This window comes from Vicugna pacos, chromosome 11, assembly GCF_048564905.1.
Source record: "Vicugna pacos chromosome 11, VicPac4, whole genome shotgun sequence".
NCBI classification, from domain to species: domain Eukaryota; kingdom Metazoa; phylum Chordata; class Mammalia; order Artiodactyla; family Camelidae; genus Vicugna; species Vicugna pacos.
In genome coordinates, this window is record NC_132997.1 from 14,965,843 (window position 1) to 14,984,430 (window position 18,588).

Below are 18,588 nucleotides of genomic sequence, written 5' to 3' on the forward strand. Positions count from 1 at the left end.
AAATACTTAGAATAATTAATGTTAATTAGGTTGAATAATTGGAAAAAGGATTGTAAAAATGTAGGAAAAAAAAAGAAAAGTGTCTTATCCTAAATGGATAAATATTTTTGTATGGTTATTTTGAATGAGATAAATAAAATGGACATTTTTGGATTTAGATACAAGGTTTTGATACTACACTATGTAAAGTAAAAAAAAAGGGGCCAAAGAGATCACCTACTGCCTCCCAACATTGAAGTTCAAACAAGTCCGCTTTACCACACTTTATAATATATGTATGTATAGAGCAAAAAAAAAATACATATTTATAGACTGAAATACTTGATCAATGATTGGAACAACAGACCAATTAATCAAATTGAAAATTGAGAAGGGCCTAAGCTCTTTGGCTCAAACTTGGGGATCCCAGAGACTTTTCTATATAATTAGATATAATGCACAAAAAAAAAAAAAGGCTTTTGGCATTCCTTCTAGAAATAAGAATTACTGATTAAACCTAATAAATATAATAATTAAAGGTATAAGATTTATTAAAATTGAGATAAATGTTTGTAAAATTGGTATATTTAAATGGGCTTTATATAAAACTCTTGCTTAATTGCTTAATTATATTGTGGGATAGATATGTTTCAATGGAAAAACGCTTCCCCTTCTTGGTAATATAAGGCTGGGCATGTATCTGCCCCTTAGAAAATATTAATTGAACAAAGTAAAGGAAACCGATAGAGTTACATGAGTCGACCAATATGACGTAAAATTAAAAACTAATATTCAGTGGCTAATAAACAATAAAATAAGAGGTTTACCCTGAGTTTAACTTACAACTCAAGGAAAAGAGACCTCACTAAATGCCTTATGCAAGCTTTGGAAGACATGATAAAGTAAATCTTAAAGTTTTAAAACATGGAATTCTTTGTTTACAGCTATTCTCACTGATACAAAAATTCAATTAAGGAGATACAATTGGACCTGGGTGACAGAGCAGTTCTCTGGGGAACTGGAAGCCTCTGTCTTTGTTTTGCAGATCAGAAATATAAATACAGCAAACAGTGAACTAAGACTGAGCCTAATTAGCTCAACGAGATAAAATTGAGGCCAAGAAATTTTTGGCATTTGAGAACTCAGAACTCTGATGCGTCCTTCAGCATTTGTCAAGAAGACTTAAATGTCTGTTTCTTAAATAGTAAGCCTTAGTGATTTGAGCAAGCAAATTCAGCTTACTCCAACTATTTTTATACCTAACTTATAAGTAAGGTTTAAAGTGAGCCTATGAGATCTCTAGCTTTTGTCTGTTTATAAGCCTGTGTACACATTATAGATGTGAGATATTTCTTCAGCTAAAAAAAAAAAAAATCAAAGTCAAAGAGCTCTGCTTAATTGACATAAAAAAAAAATAAGAGCTTCACAGACAAAAAAAAAAAATTTGACAATGAATGTGTATATGCCCATGAATGACTGAAAAATTGGGCTGAACACTGGAATTTGACACAACATTGTAAAATGATTATAAATCAATAAAAAACGTTAAAAAAAAATAAGAGCTTACAAATTAAGTATTTTTAAAATAAAACTGACCAAATTGACTTTCAGTGTCATGTGAACTGGAAAATATTCAATATTAAGAAAATGTTTGATATTGTTTAGTTTATGTATGTTCTAATTAATATAGACATCTTTAAAGTCATCCATATTAAATACAATACATTTACTGTACCTAGGTTTAATGAAAGTCAAATAAGATTCTTTTATTTCTGTTGCAGATTTGTCAAGAAGAAAAATAGCAATGTGTTGTAGTAAAATTTTAAGTAAATTAAATGCAAATGAGGTGAGAGCTTTGGATAAATTTTTAAAATATATTTTTAAAATGTATGCTTAAGACAATCTCGAAATGTTTGGTATCTTTAAATTCTAGAGTTGTGCTAAATTAAGTTAAGTGATAGGATTTTATTAAATAGCTATGCCATTTTCAGATAAAATAAGATTGAAATATGAATTATTAACATTTAACTTACTCTTACAGAGAAACTAAAGGTGTTTAGAAATATTAATAAATGGTTGGTGCTACCCTGAAATAATCTCTATTATTAAGGGTATTATCTCAGTATCCTAGGAAAGTAAGATAAATGTGTAAAGGAAGATATAAGAATGGAATTATATTTTGTTAATGAATAATAGTGACTTTCTTCTGAAGCTGGTTACTTCTGAATGGAAGAGAAAATAAAGGACACACTAATGTGAGTATAGAAAGCTGTGGAAGGCTTGTGGAAGAGGAACCCTGAGGAAAGAGTTGTGTACGTGGTCGGAATTGGCTAAGTTTAGAATCAACTTGGGCAAAGTAAATGAATCTTAGAAGTAATCTGGTACATGAATAGATTTGGTTTTCTCTCTGTTAAGAGGACAAAAATTTCTTAAAATGTTAATCCACCTTCAGTAACAGATCGTAAAACTTCTTATACCACATAACTGATCTGTTCTGCCTTTACCTTTGATGTATTTTCTTGTTAATGAATAAGTACTACTTTACAGTGATCTATACGTTTATCTGACCAAGTGTTCTGAAAACTTTTAACAAGCTCCCCAAATATCAATTTCTAATTAAACTTCTTTTAATCTCCAGTTAAGTTTGGGATGCTACAGAGGGCCCCTGAAACATCCCAAAGAGAGATTTTAAATTAGTAAGTTTCATTTGGCATGTTAAATAACATGGTATTGTCAAATGAATAATAAATCTTCCTAGGTCATATGGTATGAGAAAATATTATTAATGTAGATATTCTAGAAATTATATGGACTCCCTAAAATTCTGGTATATCTGAAATGTTACCAGTCATAGTTCTGGTTATAGTGACCAGCTTTCTTTATCGATTATAGTGTAACGCTGTTTAACCATGATTTTAAATCATTTCTCATTTATAGACAGTTAATTGTTTTCTTCTGATGATTTTGCAAAATGCTTTGTCTTCAAGGAGATTTATTTATTTCAAATAAATTTCAAACTATAGCACTGAACTAAACTGGGTAAGAAATTTTAAAGGTCTAATGAAAATTCTGATTAAAAGATTTAGTTCCATGGGACTGAGTAAACTGGTGAATATGGTTATACTTTTTGATTTTGTCTGAAATACTACTGGCTTTTAACCTGGTTCCCAGACATAAAAAACTCTTCTTCTTAAGCTAGTTATGATTCACAGCAATTTGATAAATTATACCTATGTAAGCAGACTTGGAACAGCTATATTTTCTCTCTATCTGATCCCTCAAGACACTAAAAACTCTAAGGCCTCCAGTGGCTCTATAAGACAAATTAGGAAGATCATCTCCTAACAGATATAGGAATCTCAAGGTATTTTAAGGATTTTAAAGAGAAAAGAATTTACCTAAATCTGTAAGGCAGAAATCCATGGCAAATTCTTGACGAGGCTTTCCGGGCCTTAGAAAACCTTATTAACATTCTACCCTGAGACTCCTTATTAAAAGTTTCAACACAGCCAATTTTAAAAAGCCTATATGATTAAATAATCAGACTTAGCTTGTAATCAAATTAATCTTGATTTGACTATATTTGAGAAAATTAGGGTAACTTTAGAGAGAAAAAAGATTATATTTAAGTGGGTATTAAATTCTAGTTTTGTTAATTGAGGTCTATATTTACTAAGACACTTCCCAGATCATTCCTTGCTGTTATGTCACATTGCTGTAAAGATTAACTGAATTATGAAAAGAAAACTCTAGGTTTGTTTCTGAGGCTAAGTAATCTATCCTTGGGTAAAGTTCCAATGCCCCATGACCTGCAGCCAGGGGATTATACATACTGGAACAGGCATGACTTAAAGAACTGTCTCCAACCTGAAAGGAAGGACCCTTTATCAGGTACTCTTAACTAGACCGTACACACCAAAGCTGAAGGAAACGGACATTCAGATTCATTTCCTATCAGAAACAGCCCCTGTAGTGCACTGGCCTATAGAGCACTGCTCACCTTAACACGATGCCCAAATGGAGAAAAAGCTACCCAGGCCAGGATGAGAAGAAGACAACATCTGAAGTAGACTACTGACCCAAGACACCGGACCAGGCCTGTATAAAAGTTACTTTGATAATTTCTCCTACCTTTGATTATGAACTACTCCAATTGTTAAGTTTATGGTAAATTATCTATGTCTAATACTTCTGTGTTACCTTGGTGAGTTTCCCTACTCCAAGGCTCTAACTCGATAGCCCTCAGAAATGTTATTCTAAAAAGAAATTATTGTTTTGTTTAGGCCACTGTTGATCTTACAAGGTGGGAGACCTCACCTGGCCAATTAATACCTGCTCTGACCCTTACCATAAATATGAAATATCTCATAAGATCACTCAAACTCAATCAGAAACACAAGCAAAATTTTAACCCAAAAATATAACTTCTCGACTATTAAATTCTTACTCATGACTTTATTAATGTTACTAGTTGAATTAATTATATCCTGACTATATAATAAAATTGTTGTCTGTTACGTTTCCCTATATGTAACTAGGCCTAAAAGATTGATGATGGCTAAACATTTTGAAGAAATAGATAAAATTTATAACTCTGTGTAAAATAATTGTATTAGTGTGATTCTAGTCATGGGAATGAGCAACAAAGGGTAAACATTTCCTGGATCATAACAGACTAGTAAGACAGGCGATCCAGCAAACTTTTAGTATCAACAGGGCCTGATAAAAAAAACTAACACCTTGAATGGCAGCTCAGAAGATTCTTCACCTGAACTAGGAATGAGCCGTCCTAGCACCGTGGGACAAAATTGGTCATGAAATGTCTCTCAAAATATTGGTTGAATTTAGGACCAAGGGGGAGCATTGTGAATGAAAGTACTACAATGTGAAAGAAAATACTGCAACCATGTCACTAATAAAGAATGCTGAAACCATGTCATCAGCGGCTGCTCCCACCCCTCAGCGAGGACAGGCCTGCAGCCCAGCCTCTCAGCCACTCACAGTGGTGCCCTCTAAGTGGACTCAGAACAAAAAAAGGACAGGATACTGGCCCTAGATAGCTAGGTGCTTGTTAAAGTATGAATTCAATGACCCAAATGTTTGCTTCCTCCCATACGTAGAAAACCACTAAATTCTTGAACTTGAGATACCTGGCTTTCTTTAGATAACAAGCAATGTTTTATTGTTCCAACTACCTGGTCTTTGTTGTAAAGCTCCTATAGATCCTAGCTCCTCCCCTACCTCTTGGTGTAGTCCCTCAGAGTGATTTGAGAGGCTGTCTTCCTGGCTCGAGTCCTCCCGCCAAATGAAACACAACTCTTAAATTTAGGCTGAACGCTTATTTCAAACAAGTCCCAGAATAAACACAACTCATCACTTCCGTAATGGAACACACGGGATCAGGAACCAAAAGCGTGTTCTAGTCCTGAAAAACTACGGGTTCCTCTTTGTTCCTGTCATTATACAATCCCACCAGAACTCATTAATTTGCAGTCTGCTCATCTGGCAACCAAACTTTGAGAAGTGTCAGCTCAGCTGAGCGCCCTACTGGGGAGAACAGCCCACAACAGCACTGCAGGTTGCCTGCCCTCCCGCACGCTCTGCTGACCCCTCGTGTCCTCCGTGGAGACCAGACCAATAGAGCTGTTCCCAAAAGCTGCAAAGTCCCACAAGTTAAGCAAATCATTTTATTTTATAGAATATGTTACGTATATACCCATCTCTGAAAACAGCTTTGCCAGAAGCCCAAATCTTCAACATTAATCTGCAAAGGCAAATCCGGTCCCCAAGGGAAAACAAGTCTTAAGACGATGCTAAGGTCTCCAAAGTTCACTCCAAGACCATAAACCAAACTGCCTGCAGGTCTGCAGCTGCAGGCGGCAACAAGCCTGCTTTTAAAAGAACACCTTCATGCCCTCGGGTGCTACAATGTCCCTCTACGCCCTCCCATCTCAGGGTAAGAGCAGCCGCTGCAGAACCTTGCAGGGCAGCATTGACAGGGCTGGACAAAGAGGATCAGAGCTAAATGAAGCCTTCTGATGACACGAGCTTGTCACTGTGGCACTTTACAGATGAAGATATATATAGAGAGAGGTGGGGTGATATTGCTCAAAGTCACACAGCTAATAACTGGCAAAGTCTATAACTCTGCTCCTCCCTCTGGCGTGACGCCCCAGCTGGGACACCCACAGAGTTCTCTCGTGCCTGCCTGACCAGTCCGTTCCTGTCACTCATAACCCACCACAGTGTGTGACCCTAGCCTGCCTTTTCAGCATCTTTTCCCTCCAGTCTCTCAGGAACAAGGCTGCTCTGGCCACTATATGACTTCTGGCTAGCCAAACCCTCCGTGTTCAGGCTGGTCTTGCCTATGCATCCGGCCCCCTGCTCAAAGGGTTTCCTCCACTGCAGGAGGACGTTTACACTCTCTGCAGGGACACCCCCTCAGAGGAGCCCTCTTCTCGCCCTCAGCACAGCAGGTGTCCCAGGCCACATCCCGAGCTGCCCCATTAGGCCTGCGTGTGCCCAGGTCTGCTAGTCAGACCAGCAGCCTCAGAGCCAGGGATTATGCCCAGGTCACACTGCAAACCTACTGCCCGTCTCACAGCCCCCAGCCAACAGTTCACCTGGAAGTCACAGCAAGTGCCCCACCCAATCCAGAAGTCTCTTCTTTTGCCAGCACCACTGATGACTGTTTTCCATCCTTTGGTCAGTTTCGCAAAAAAAAGCACCTTCCACTGTGAATCGGGGGGTTTTTGCTTCTGCTCCCCATCCTTACTGGAAACGTCAAGGGAACCCAAAAGGCCTTTTCTCAACACTTTTTTGATGACACCCTCCCACCCACAATACTCACATGCTCAAGAGATTTGGGTCCACGTGATTTTGCTTTCCTTACGCTAAGTGGCTAGAAACACTGCGGGATTCTTTCTCTTTTGAGGGTATTTGTACTCAGTTTATCAGCTTTAATCTGTTTTTGTCTCTCTCTTCAGTATCCCTAGCAGTTGCCACTTCTTACTCCCTTCAGCAGCCTCCCTCCCAACATGTAGTCTAGGAAATCAGCTGTGATGAGGGGCACGGGGTCAGTCACAGAAGATGCAACTAAGTCATAAAGAGGCTACAAAATTTGCCCAAGAAGGTCAGCATTAACCCCCAACAGTGTGTGTCACGTCCCTCTGTTTAACTCTTATGCTAAGCAAGTTAACTTTTTGTAGATTATAGTTATAAACAGATGAGGTATCAAAATATATACAAGGACACACATCATTTCTAAGATATTCATTAACTCCACTATTTTGTTACTATTTATTTTATTTCTATTAAAGAAAATTAAGAACCTCTGCAGTCAATATAGCAAAATGTTACTGGGTTTTAAATCCAGAATATAGAGGTGTTAAGTGTGTCATTACTCATACTTATTTGTATGTTCACAAGACAAAATGATTTGAAAGTCTCTCTCCTCTCACCCTACCCACTACTAGCTCTCACCAGAGCTCCCAGACCACACATCTATCAGCCTTTCACTTTACCCACAGCTGAACCCATCAGATTTTCCCCAGAACTCCTTCTGCAGCTTTCCCTCATCACAGCACAGCAGGGCCATCATTAACCTCATTAATCCACCCAGAAACCTGGGCCTTACTCCATTCTACCTTCACAGACAGCAAACATCCTTTCATTTTTACTATCGAAACATGTCTTCAATCTGTTCACTTTTACTCACTGACCGTCCCACCGCTCAAGTAGAAGCCACAAACACTGCCCACCTGGACTCACGAGTCTCCCAAGTGTCCCCACAGCCGCTCTCCCCTACTTGAGACAAATGGGATTGTGTCACTCCCGCGCTTTTAGGACTCTTTTCAAACCCACTGTTCTTAGAAGAAACTCCCAGTTCTTCACCTGGTGAAGGTCTTTGCCATCAAACTGTCAGATCAGGGTGGGCAGGACATGTCCTCTCCCCTCAGCCCCACCCTCTGGCAGAGCATCAGCTTGGGAGGACCTGCTAAGCTACACCAGCCTGTATTCTAAACCTGGTATTGAGTTCTTAGCAAACTGCTTCAATTATCCATACAAATCCAAGATATATTAGAAAGATTTTAGATGTTGATCTAGATTACTGATTTGGGGATTTTGCACTAGCAATCTGCAAATACATGTTCTAATAATTCTGTCTTCTAAAAGCCACACCCAGATTTAAGTAGTACTTGTGGAATGTCTTCGGAGTAAAAGGGACTGTACTTTTACAGACTTTATGTTTTATAACACGAACAACCTGCACAGGGTCACAAATGGACCTTCCTCACAAGTGACAGAAGACAGTTGAGAGGCATATAGCAACAGGTCACAAAGATAGTAAGAGCAAAGTAGATTCTTCAACCCCCGAAAAAATTAATCAAGGAAGTGAAAATTCTGAATTTTGAAAGTAAAATACTATCATATAAAGAAAAAAAATAAATAATCCTCTTCATCATGGTTTCAAGATCTGACTCCAGAATTTTTAGCATACCATACTGAATCATAGCACTGAAAAGTCAGATGGACTAGTGGTGAATAATTTCCAGGAAAACTGCAGTAATTCTTTCACTTGTAAAAGGACATACACTCACCTGTCGAAAGTGAATGTAAATCGCATTCTGGAGAAATTCAGAAGCTTCCAGGCTCCGCTTCTGGATGGAAAGGACACGGACAGCTTGGAAGCATGCTTCTAACTCAGTCACCGGCATTCTTACACTGCAGGGGGAAAAGGAGGCCCTCAGTCAAAAGCAGAGATGTTCCTGTCGTGTCTCACATGCCGTGCCTCGGGGACTCAGTGCCCTGCAGCAGCCCGGCCCCAGGCGAGGAACCGCAGCGTAGCCCACCCAAGCAGGAGGAGCTCTGTGCTTGAGAAAGCCCATCCCCGATGGGGGCAAGGGGGGCTGGTGGGGTTGTGTGAACCTATAAATGCCCATAGAAATACACCTGCATACAATCAAGTGATACAATTAAAAGTAGAAGGCTACTTAACAAAATTTCAACTGTCAGTGAAAATTTTACCATTCCTTTTCTCTTGTCCCCTGCACTCTGAAACAGGCTTAGGCTCTTTCACACCTGCAGCTCTGATGCAATAGTTGTGAAGTTATTTTAATTTGCTGCAAGTGTCTTCACTCCCCGTGTCGCTGTGACTGTCGTCTCTTAACAGAGTCAGATGTCTTCCTGGATCTCTCCCTGAGTTCCTTGCTCCTGCTTCTCAGATCCTAAGATAAAGGACAAGTAAAAACACATGACTAGAAAAGGCACTGTGGACTTCACCAAAGCATTCAGTGACCCCTAGGTGAGTGCTTCCCACCCCTTACATTCGATTCTCAAGGTTCTGCCCAGGGTGACCTCCAGACAGGATAGCGTCCTGGGCCAATTAAATGCTGTGTGGCTTGGGCACAGGGACAAGTGCAGGAGCTGGTTCCGGAGCTGGGCCCCTCCCCACGTCTGCTACTTTCTCTCCCGAGGCCCCGCTGCCAAGCCCCCAGGCTCCCTGATCTTCTGTCCTTTTCTTGTACTCTACTCCAAGCCCTTTTCCTCTTCCTTTAGTCCCTAATTATCCCCAGCTGGAGTGATTTTTCAATCACAGTATCTGAAAAAATTTCCTGCAGCTGAAAATGAGATCTCCAGAGGTCAATGCCCATATGCTGGTTCTTGAAGAGAGCCCCAGGTTAGAGAGACCCTCACCAACACTCACAGGGCATCAGACATGTTGCAGGGTCAAACACCCCCAAAAAGAGTTTGCTGTGACCTCAAGGCACGCACAGCATCCCTGCTAACAAAAATGTAGTTGGCACATTTATCCGTTATTAAGAAGCAAAAATAAAAAGTTGTTCATGTTTCTTACTAAAATTATTTATGAGGTGGAAAAAGAAATTGTAATAGAAAAGAACAAATTTGACTTCATGTTAGATGTGTTCCTTTGGCTTTAAACCTGTGCCCTGTTTACTAGGCTCAGACTTGCTAGCTCTGCACGCACCTTTTGTAAAAGAAAGTTGCCTTTATCCTGAAATATCCAGGAGGGCCTATTCTGCGGGCTCTGATCTTTAAGGATGTTAGCTCTTCTGCACTTATGTAGAGATGGCTAGTTGCAAAATAGAGAATAACTTTGTTTTTTTGGAGGTTTTAAAGGGTCACCATGATTTGACCCACATGGATAGCTGCAAGAACAAAGGATTCCAAGGAAAGCAATTCATACAGCAAGAAGTTTGCAACAACCAACCACACCCCTGCCCCTTTTTAGTATAAAAGGAGACTGAATTTGACATGGGGAAGAGGGTTCACCAGGATATCAGTATGCCATCTTCTGGGTCTGCCAGCTTTTCAAATAAAGTCACTATTCCTTGCTCTAACACCTCATCTCCCGACTTACTGGCCTGCCACTCAGCAAGCAGAACAAGTTTGGACATGGTAACAAAATGACTTCATTGGAGGTAGTATGTCTCCACTGTTTCCCCATTTCCAAAATGTCACAACCTATCAAATTTATATGCTGTTTAACAACACAACCAAAAAACCTATCATAGGGAATTGATTCCACCGAAATAAAATTACTTCTACTCCCTTCAAAACTTTTTTCTTTTCTATTTTATTTGTTTTGCTTATTGGAAAGAAAATAAAAGTCAAATCTATTTATTTTACGTGTTTTTCTTACAGCTGAATATTTTAAATACTAAAAAGATAATAAAATTGCAATAAATAATTGTTCATATATTAGTATAAAGATATATAAACAATCAAAGTGGATTAGGAAAGTTATGGATATTTACTAAAAATCCACTGCATATCCAGTCTTTTACAAGCATATCCTGGAATATAAGCTCTGTGATCCAGGGGTCCACCACCCCCATTCTCACTGCCGAGTTCCTTAATAATCAACTACCAAGGCACCAACATAGAACCTCGCGATCAGTATTTTAGGTATAAATGAGGGAATTAGCTCATTCAATTCTATTAAAAAAAAACTTAAAATAATTACTGAACTTACAGACAAGGAAAATTGGACACAAAAAAGTACAGTCTCTTCCCCAAGGTCACAAGGCTAATAACTATAAAGGCAAGATTTGTACTCATCTGCCTGATTCTAAAAACTAAGGTGGAAATCCCATTTGACTGTGGGGGGTCCAGCAGCAATGGCTATCACCGTATCTTTGTTCAGATCTAGCCTTAGACAGCCTGAGACAGCACCCCATTCCTATGGAACTCGAGGGCAAACCATATCAATAAGGATTTTATATTCAGTAATTTCTTAGGTCTCATTTATATAAAGTGTCAGCAGGTCAGCAGAAAATCTCTAGGAAATATGAGTGGATCCAGAGCTTTTTGCTGATTAGAAACTCAGTCAAACAGGACAGAGTGACCTTCCCATGAGAGGCCACATGGACATAAAGTAAATGCAGGTGAGCAATGAAAACTAGCAAGACCCTGGAACTCAAGCAAGAAGGACCCCTGCCATCCCCTGCCCAGTTGCCTCTTCACCCGCATGGACATGATGGCAGAAGACCCAGGTTTTTGTCCAAGTTACACCAAGATGGATTCTCACCCTTAAAAAGTTACGACCCCATGCTGTCTTAAGTCGTTTACAACTCAAATATGGTGACACCAATATCTCAGCAGAATGTCTATATCTCCACTTCCTCTCTTCTATTAGGAGAATATTTCGATGGCAACAAAGCAGAAATCCAATTAAAAACACCATGCAAGAAGCCGGGTGAAAGTCTGCATAAGAGACTTTGTTCTCACGCTGAGTGAATGAAAACACAGAAACAGTGTTCCTTCTCCCTCAGTAAGTGGGAGGTAGCCTGATTGTGTGCGTGTGTGTGTGTGTGTGCGTGTGTGTGTGTAAATCAAATACAATGAATTCTGGGATATTTACAGATTTTTTTTTATCTTACTGTCATTTCATGGGGATGAGCCACCCTTTAAATTAATTTGAATGTAGTGTTCTGAGAGAGTATCAGGCTCTTTTGGTGGAGTAGGGGAAAGGGGAAAGGAAAGGAGGAAAGAAGTAAATGAAGCAAAGGAGTACGAATACTGCTTGGGAAATGCAAGACATTAATTTTGTTACTAATTACATCACACACAAATTAGGGACTGACTTTCGCCCATGTCTTGTCAAGCGCTGAGTTGCAGAAGAAGAGGGGACAGCCCATTTCTCACTGAGCTTGCAATTGTACTTGGCATCTTATTGACACATATCATTTACCCTGATCACTCTAGCAGCAGGCCGTAATTCTCCTGTTTTGAGAGACAAGAAAACAGGAGTTCAAAAAGGGTATATAAGTTGACAAAAGTCAGAGGACCTGTAAACATGAGAGGATGAATTCAAACTCAGATCTGAATGCAGAGTCTGATCTTCCCACTCCCAGGAATGGAAAGTCCTTAACACACAGGCTCCCCAGCTCCCCTGCAGTGTTCCTGGCACCAAGCATTTCCCATAGCGATGGTCTCCAGTTCTCACAGACACAGAGCTCTGTGCAGCCAATGACCTCCATTGGACCTTGATCATCAACCTGCCACGCCCATCAGGCCTCACCATAAAGGCAGGAAAGCTGGCTTTCAAGTGCATACAAAGCCATCCCTGGTCTTACCCGGGCTCTTCTGCAGCTTCTCCAGCCTAAATACAGCCATGAAACTGCTCACAGTTTGTACATGAGCCACACTACTTCTGTCCATCTGTCTCCCCACCTATACTACTTAGCTATGACCATTTTGATAATCTTGAAAACAAATTTTGAAAAAGATAAAAGAAAGGATCCTGGAACAAGTACTTAATACTTCCAATTTTAAATGACAAGTTAAAAAGTGAGTATTTACAAATCAAATCTGCCTCCCCAGGTGTCAGATTTAACAGTTAAAAAATATAATAGGGAAAAATTCTCAATTACAAAATAAAGAAAGACATCAACAATAATCTGGAATAAACTCAAAATTAAAACCCATGTTCTACATGGAGAAAACTACAGGAGTGTACTGAGGGGTAAAGTAAGAGGTGTGAATGTAGAGACATCAACATATTGCATGGAGGAAAGCAGTTTTGTAAAGATGTAAGTTCTCCTAAAGATAATTCAAAACTTACTAAAAAATCCCATGAAAACCCTTACCTGTTTTTTTCAACTTGAACAAACTGTTTTAGAATTGTCCAGGAATAATAAAATCATAATACTAGCCAAGAAAATTTGGGATAGAAAAAGAATGAAAAAAAATCACACTTTCAGATATTAAATAAATTTTTATAATATGTAAGATATAGCACTAGAGAAAGAAAGCAAAATTGACAGAAATAAACCATGAGCTCAAAAACAGACTCTAGTGTATATAAGTATTTTGTACAGGTGGGATTTCAAATCAAAGAGCAATGTATGAATTCAATAATTGTCTTGGGACAGAGAATCACCTGGAAAGAACAAATTCTATTCCTGTACCAATGACCACAAGAAAAATTACAGATAGTGATGTAAATATTAAAATACTAATAACAACAAATGCAACCCTTTGCTCATATTAATTCAACTTCTCCTCACTATAACAAGTACTATTTTCATCTCCATCTTAGAGATTAAAAAAACTTTCAGAAGAGATTTATATCATTATAAGAAAGTGTTTCTAAGAATAATACCAAAGATAAAACCCAAAAGGAAGACATTTGCAATCTTAAGAATATTTTGGGCCACAACGAAAATAAAAAACCCACTGAACAAAATGAAAGGCAAGAAATGACAAGAAAAAGCTGCATGATACATGTTGATGAAGACAAGTGGTTAATGTTCATAACATACAAAGAGCTGTCACAAAGCAACAAGAAGCTCCCTCACTTAAATGTGTGCAAAGGACAAAGAGGATCATTCATTTTTAAAAAGTCAGATGGCTAATGAGTGAAAAATGCTCAATACCTCACTGATCATCAAATGCAAACTAAAACAATGAAAAAGCACTTTTGCTCATCATATTGGCAAATATTTATAAAAGATATTCTAGCTAGTGTCAATCTGTGAGAGAACAAACTGTGAGCGACTTTTTGGAGGATGACATGTCAATGGATATGTAAACTCTGATAAACGTGTGTACACACAGACTCAACTCAACTTCTAAGAATCGTTCCATATAGAAAAAATATCAGTTCAAAAAGATGTACTCATCAGAGCATTTACACAGCACTGTTTATAATGGTGGGAAGAAAAGCTGAAGTGAAATCATATACAGAGCTAGAGAATTGGTTACATAAGTTATTCTACAGCTTTTCATTCCCCACTGGAGAAGCAATTTCTAGAGTCACTTGAAAGGAGCCTGTGATGTATGTAAATGTCACATCCAGGGACTAAATTTCCAGAAGCCTTAACTAAAGGAATGCTCATACAAGATCACAGGAATGTTTGTACAAGAAGGATGCCAGTCAAACATCTATTCTGACAGTGGAAAATGGAGAAAACTTAAGTGTCCACCATCAAGAAAATGATGCGGTAAATCACGGTGAGATGTGGGCTCTGAGGGGGCTGGCAATTCAGCGTGGTCCAGGGCCTTGTACTCAGCACTATCCCACCAAAGGTGTCCTTGCACAAGAGACCACATCTGCACATCAGGAGACCCCTCCACTCTATCCGAAAGGACCGGGTGAGTCTGGAGTGGGTGGACATCTATGATATACCCTTGAGTGAATAAAGCGAGCTGCAGAAAACATATAGTATTGCCTTATTTTTCAATAAAGCATATATACATACACATATATAAAGATTTCTCATATACATGTACGTATGTAGGTATGTATGTATTTATGGGTATATATATATGTCATAGGCATAAAGGTCATGAAATATATACACCACATTGTCAACAGCTTTTACACTCAGGAAATAAGGGGAAGGGAGCTTGGGGCCTTTTGGTACCACCACAGTTTTCTTTTCAGTATTTCAGTTAAGTATTCTAGAATTTGAAAGTTTATTTAAGTCCGAAGTAAAATGGACGAAGCCTCCACAAGACAGAATGCTATACTGGTCATTAAAAATCAAGCCAGGGGAGATAGAATATTGTAGAAAAACATGTAATAAGCCGAATGGAAAATGGAGGTCTCCACACAGTAAGCAGGAACAGAGTGATCGCTGGTTTTTATGACAGAGGTGATACACACTGACGAAAAGAACAGAAAATAGATGTTAAAGTGTTAATTATGGTCTCTGAGTAGTGGGACCAGGATAGCCTCTTTTGCCCCTTTTTTCAGACTTATTATATTAAATACACATTATTTATCATCTGAAAAAAGCATTTTTAAATGTCTAGTACCACGCATTTGAGAAAATACACAAGTAATTACAGAAAAAAATAACTAGGAGACACCACAGCAGTGTCACACAAGGTAGAACAGGCGATCCTGAATAACACCGCACAGTTACATAAGGACCCACAAAGAGAGAGCACCTGCTGTAACAGGACGCGGCCCCCTTCTATTTGTCAGTTGTGTCTTCAGGGCTGAGGCAGTTCTGAGCACTGCCAGTGTCAGTGCTGGTGTCTGGATGGATGCCACTGGAGGTGAGGACACCTGCAAGCTGAGAGGAAGAACAGAAATTATCCTCTGCTTTTTCTGTCTTGTTTCTTTGTTACTGTAAAAGAGAGGCATAAATAAGATAAACTGTGTATCTTCCCTACTGAAATTTCAATAATGGAACCGTTTTTAAAGTCTTCACAGCTTATATTCTGCCTATAACTGTCTTTACAACAAAGCATCATATTTATTAAATGTTAATTAACTCAATTAACTCCCGGTTGAAACCTTCTATTGAAGAACATGAAATGCACTACGTAAAAGCACCAAGCCTGCAGTGACTACCTTATCTGTCTTGACAGCAGTGCAGTCAGCCCCCACCATCCTGTGGCCCTGAGCTCCTGATGCTGGTAGGAGAGCGGGCTGCCGCCTCAGATGGAGAGGAACTGTGAAAGCATTCTCTGAAATCTACAGCACTGACAAAACATAACTGACAAATCCCAGGCTCCTTTTAAGCTGTCATTTTCTGTTTCAGGCCAACCCCGTCAATGAGCAGAACCACCCCATTCCCGAGCCATGTGACTCACGTGGGAAGTGGTTTCAGAGAAATTTCCATGTATAGAATGTAACCAACTATACATAGAACTCTCACAAAAGAAAAGATGAAATACTCTGGTTTTGGAAGACACTCAAAATATTCTCCTAAGCCTTAGGAGCTGGGAAGGCTGGGCTTCTCCTCATCCACTTATTTATTTCACATTCAGTGAGAATCTCCCACAAACCCTGTTTCCCTGTGTCTGTTGGGAGCCTCAGGCACACAGATGCTGTCAATCTTATAAGTCACAGCAAACTTATAATTCTTATATGTCTCATGCCTGCAATCCTCACACAAGCTCACCTATTGGCCACACTGTCTGTACTTGGCCCCATTTTCTCACCTATTTATTTGGTATCTGTTCTTCTGTAAGTTGCCTAATATGCTTCTTGGAACAAATCAGAAGAATGAGTGGGTAGATAAATGGACAGATGGACAGGAGAGAGATGGGCAGACAAAAAGAGAGACTCCAAGAAAAGGGGAAAGAAAATTTCCTATGCAAAACCCTCTTCTAGTCAGGGAAGAAAACCACCACGGAGAAGTGTGAAGAGGCAGGTAGCTTAGGACAGTTTCCTGGAATCCATGTAAAGTCACACCAAGTGATGAGAAGGTAGAACTATAAATAATAAAAAAAACCCATGCATGCTTGAAAAATATATCTACAATATATACTTTCTGAAGAATAGATTCAAATCAGTAGGGCCCAATAACACAATTTTTGGGTATTTACAGAAGTGAGAATCCCACATCCAAACCACAAGACATCCCTTTGGAGCACTGAGAGTCTACACGGTGCGTTCATGTAGCCATCACCGCAAAAGCTATGCTATCCTGCACTTACGAGGAACGAGCAGCTGTGCTCGGGCTGCCCACGTGCGTCATTTACACCCCACAGCACCTCTATGGGGGAGGGACACCTAGCGAGCCCCGTCTCTGCAGGACAGAAAAGAAGTCCGGGAGAGGCTAAGCCGACCTACCTGTTCTCCATCTCACAGGACTGGTCACTCCAGAACAGGACTCGATCTCGGACCCATGTTTGTAACCACAGTACTAACGTGCTTTATGTGCTTTTTGTGTGTATAATACATTTGCTTCTGGCATGAAAGGATATTTAATAAATGTTCGGTTGTCTTGTCTATCTCAGTAGCTCACAATCAGTCTTTATACTATTGAATTGTACTCTTCTCAAAAAGAGTACAACGGAAAGAGCAGGGGTCAGAATGAAGTGGGGCTGCATTCTTTATCTGGTACCTCATCTCATCCAAGTCCCCAACCGGGGAGAAGGAGCAAATGTTTTCATCTTTTAAAGAGAGAGCTCCAATGATGGTGAATTACTCAACTCCAAAACCAAGGCCGGGGGTAGGGCACATGCAGCAACCAGAGCAGTATCACCGGTAGGAAGGTGAAAAGAGCTCACGGGAGGGCTCAGGGGATGTGCCTGAAATAATTTCAATCAATAAAAGAATACCACAGTCTAAAAATTCTAGCATGCAATGGATTTGCTCTTTCTTGTCATCTAGCAAGTTTCCACAGCCCCCATGTAACATTATCATGAACCAGTGAAAGGAAGAGTCTACAGACAGGGAAAATCAATGCCACAAGCAGGCTGAAACTCAGCATGGATGAAAGGAAGAGAGAGGGCATAGTTAAGAAGAGGGGAAAGGCTGGGAAAAGGACATCATCACAAGGACTCTCAAGCATCATCCAGCAATCATATAATCATTTATTCAAGAGAGGGTTACTGAGGTCCTATTTTGTGCAAGATTTTACACAGGGCAAAGCAAGAGCGCAGCGTCCGTGGTGGCAGCAAGTGGCGTGGTTCAAATACACTTCTGATCCTGGTATCTTGCACACTTTTAATCAGTATAAAGGCAAAGAAAAAAAGTAAAATAATACTCTGTAAACACAATGCATTGTTGAAAAAAATTAAAGAAGTCCTAAATACCTGGACAGACATACCACGCACATTCATGGATCAGAAGACAGCGCTCTTGGAATGGCAGTGCTCCCCACAGCGATCCGTATATTCAACGTGGTTTCGATTACAATCCCAGCGGGCTCCTCTGCAGAAACTGACTAGCTGCTGCTACGATTCATATCGGAATTCGAAGGTCTCAGTAACCAAAACGTACTTGAAAAAGAAGAACAACATGAGAGGACTTGTAATTCTCAATTTCAAACATTACAACTGTATCTCCAACTGAGATTAGAGGCCATTTTTAAGTTATTATTGTGTTTATCCTAATTTTCCAAATTCTCTGCAATGAATATATCTTTTACAATAAGAAAAATAAAAAGTAAGGTATCTTTTAAAACATGCACACCAATTCATTCATTGGGTAAAAAATTTTTTTAACTATAAAGAGTTAAACAAATTTCTAGTGAAAAAGGACTACTTAAAAACAAGACTGCATTTACATTTTTCATAAATTGAAATCTGAAAAGCACAAACACATCAAGTTTCTAGGGAGACCAATGCAACATATTAATATTTATTTCCAAAATTCTAATTTAACAATGAAAACTCAAA

General features: G+C 39.3%; 1 protein-coding gene across 1 annotated transcript in view; it reads right to left on the reverse strand.

Moving 5' to 3' along the window:
• Positions 1 to 18,588, reverse strand: part of LOC116278522 (trafficking protein particle complex subunit 9-like) — a 115,960-nt gene that overhangs the window by 15,381 nt on the left and 81,991 nt on the right. Inside the window, exons 8-11 of the mRNA XM_072972266.1 lie at positions 18,004 to 18,189; positions 15,400 to 15,527; positions 9,007 to 9,206; positions 8,580 to 8,703 (exon numbers count right to left, since the gene is read on the reverse strand). Of these exons, the coding sequence (XP_072828367.1) occupies positions 8,580 to 8,696 (117 nt within the window). The 5' untranslated portion in view covers positions 8,697 to 8,703; positions 9,007 to 9,206; positions 15,400 to 15,527; positions 18,004 to 18,189. The remainder of the gene's footprint in view (positions 1 to 8,579; positions 8,704 to 9,006; positions 9,207 to 15,399; positions 15,528 to 18,003; positions 18,190 to 18,588) is intronic.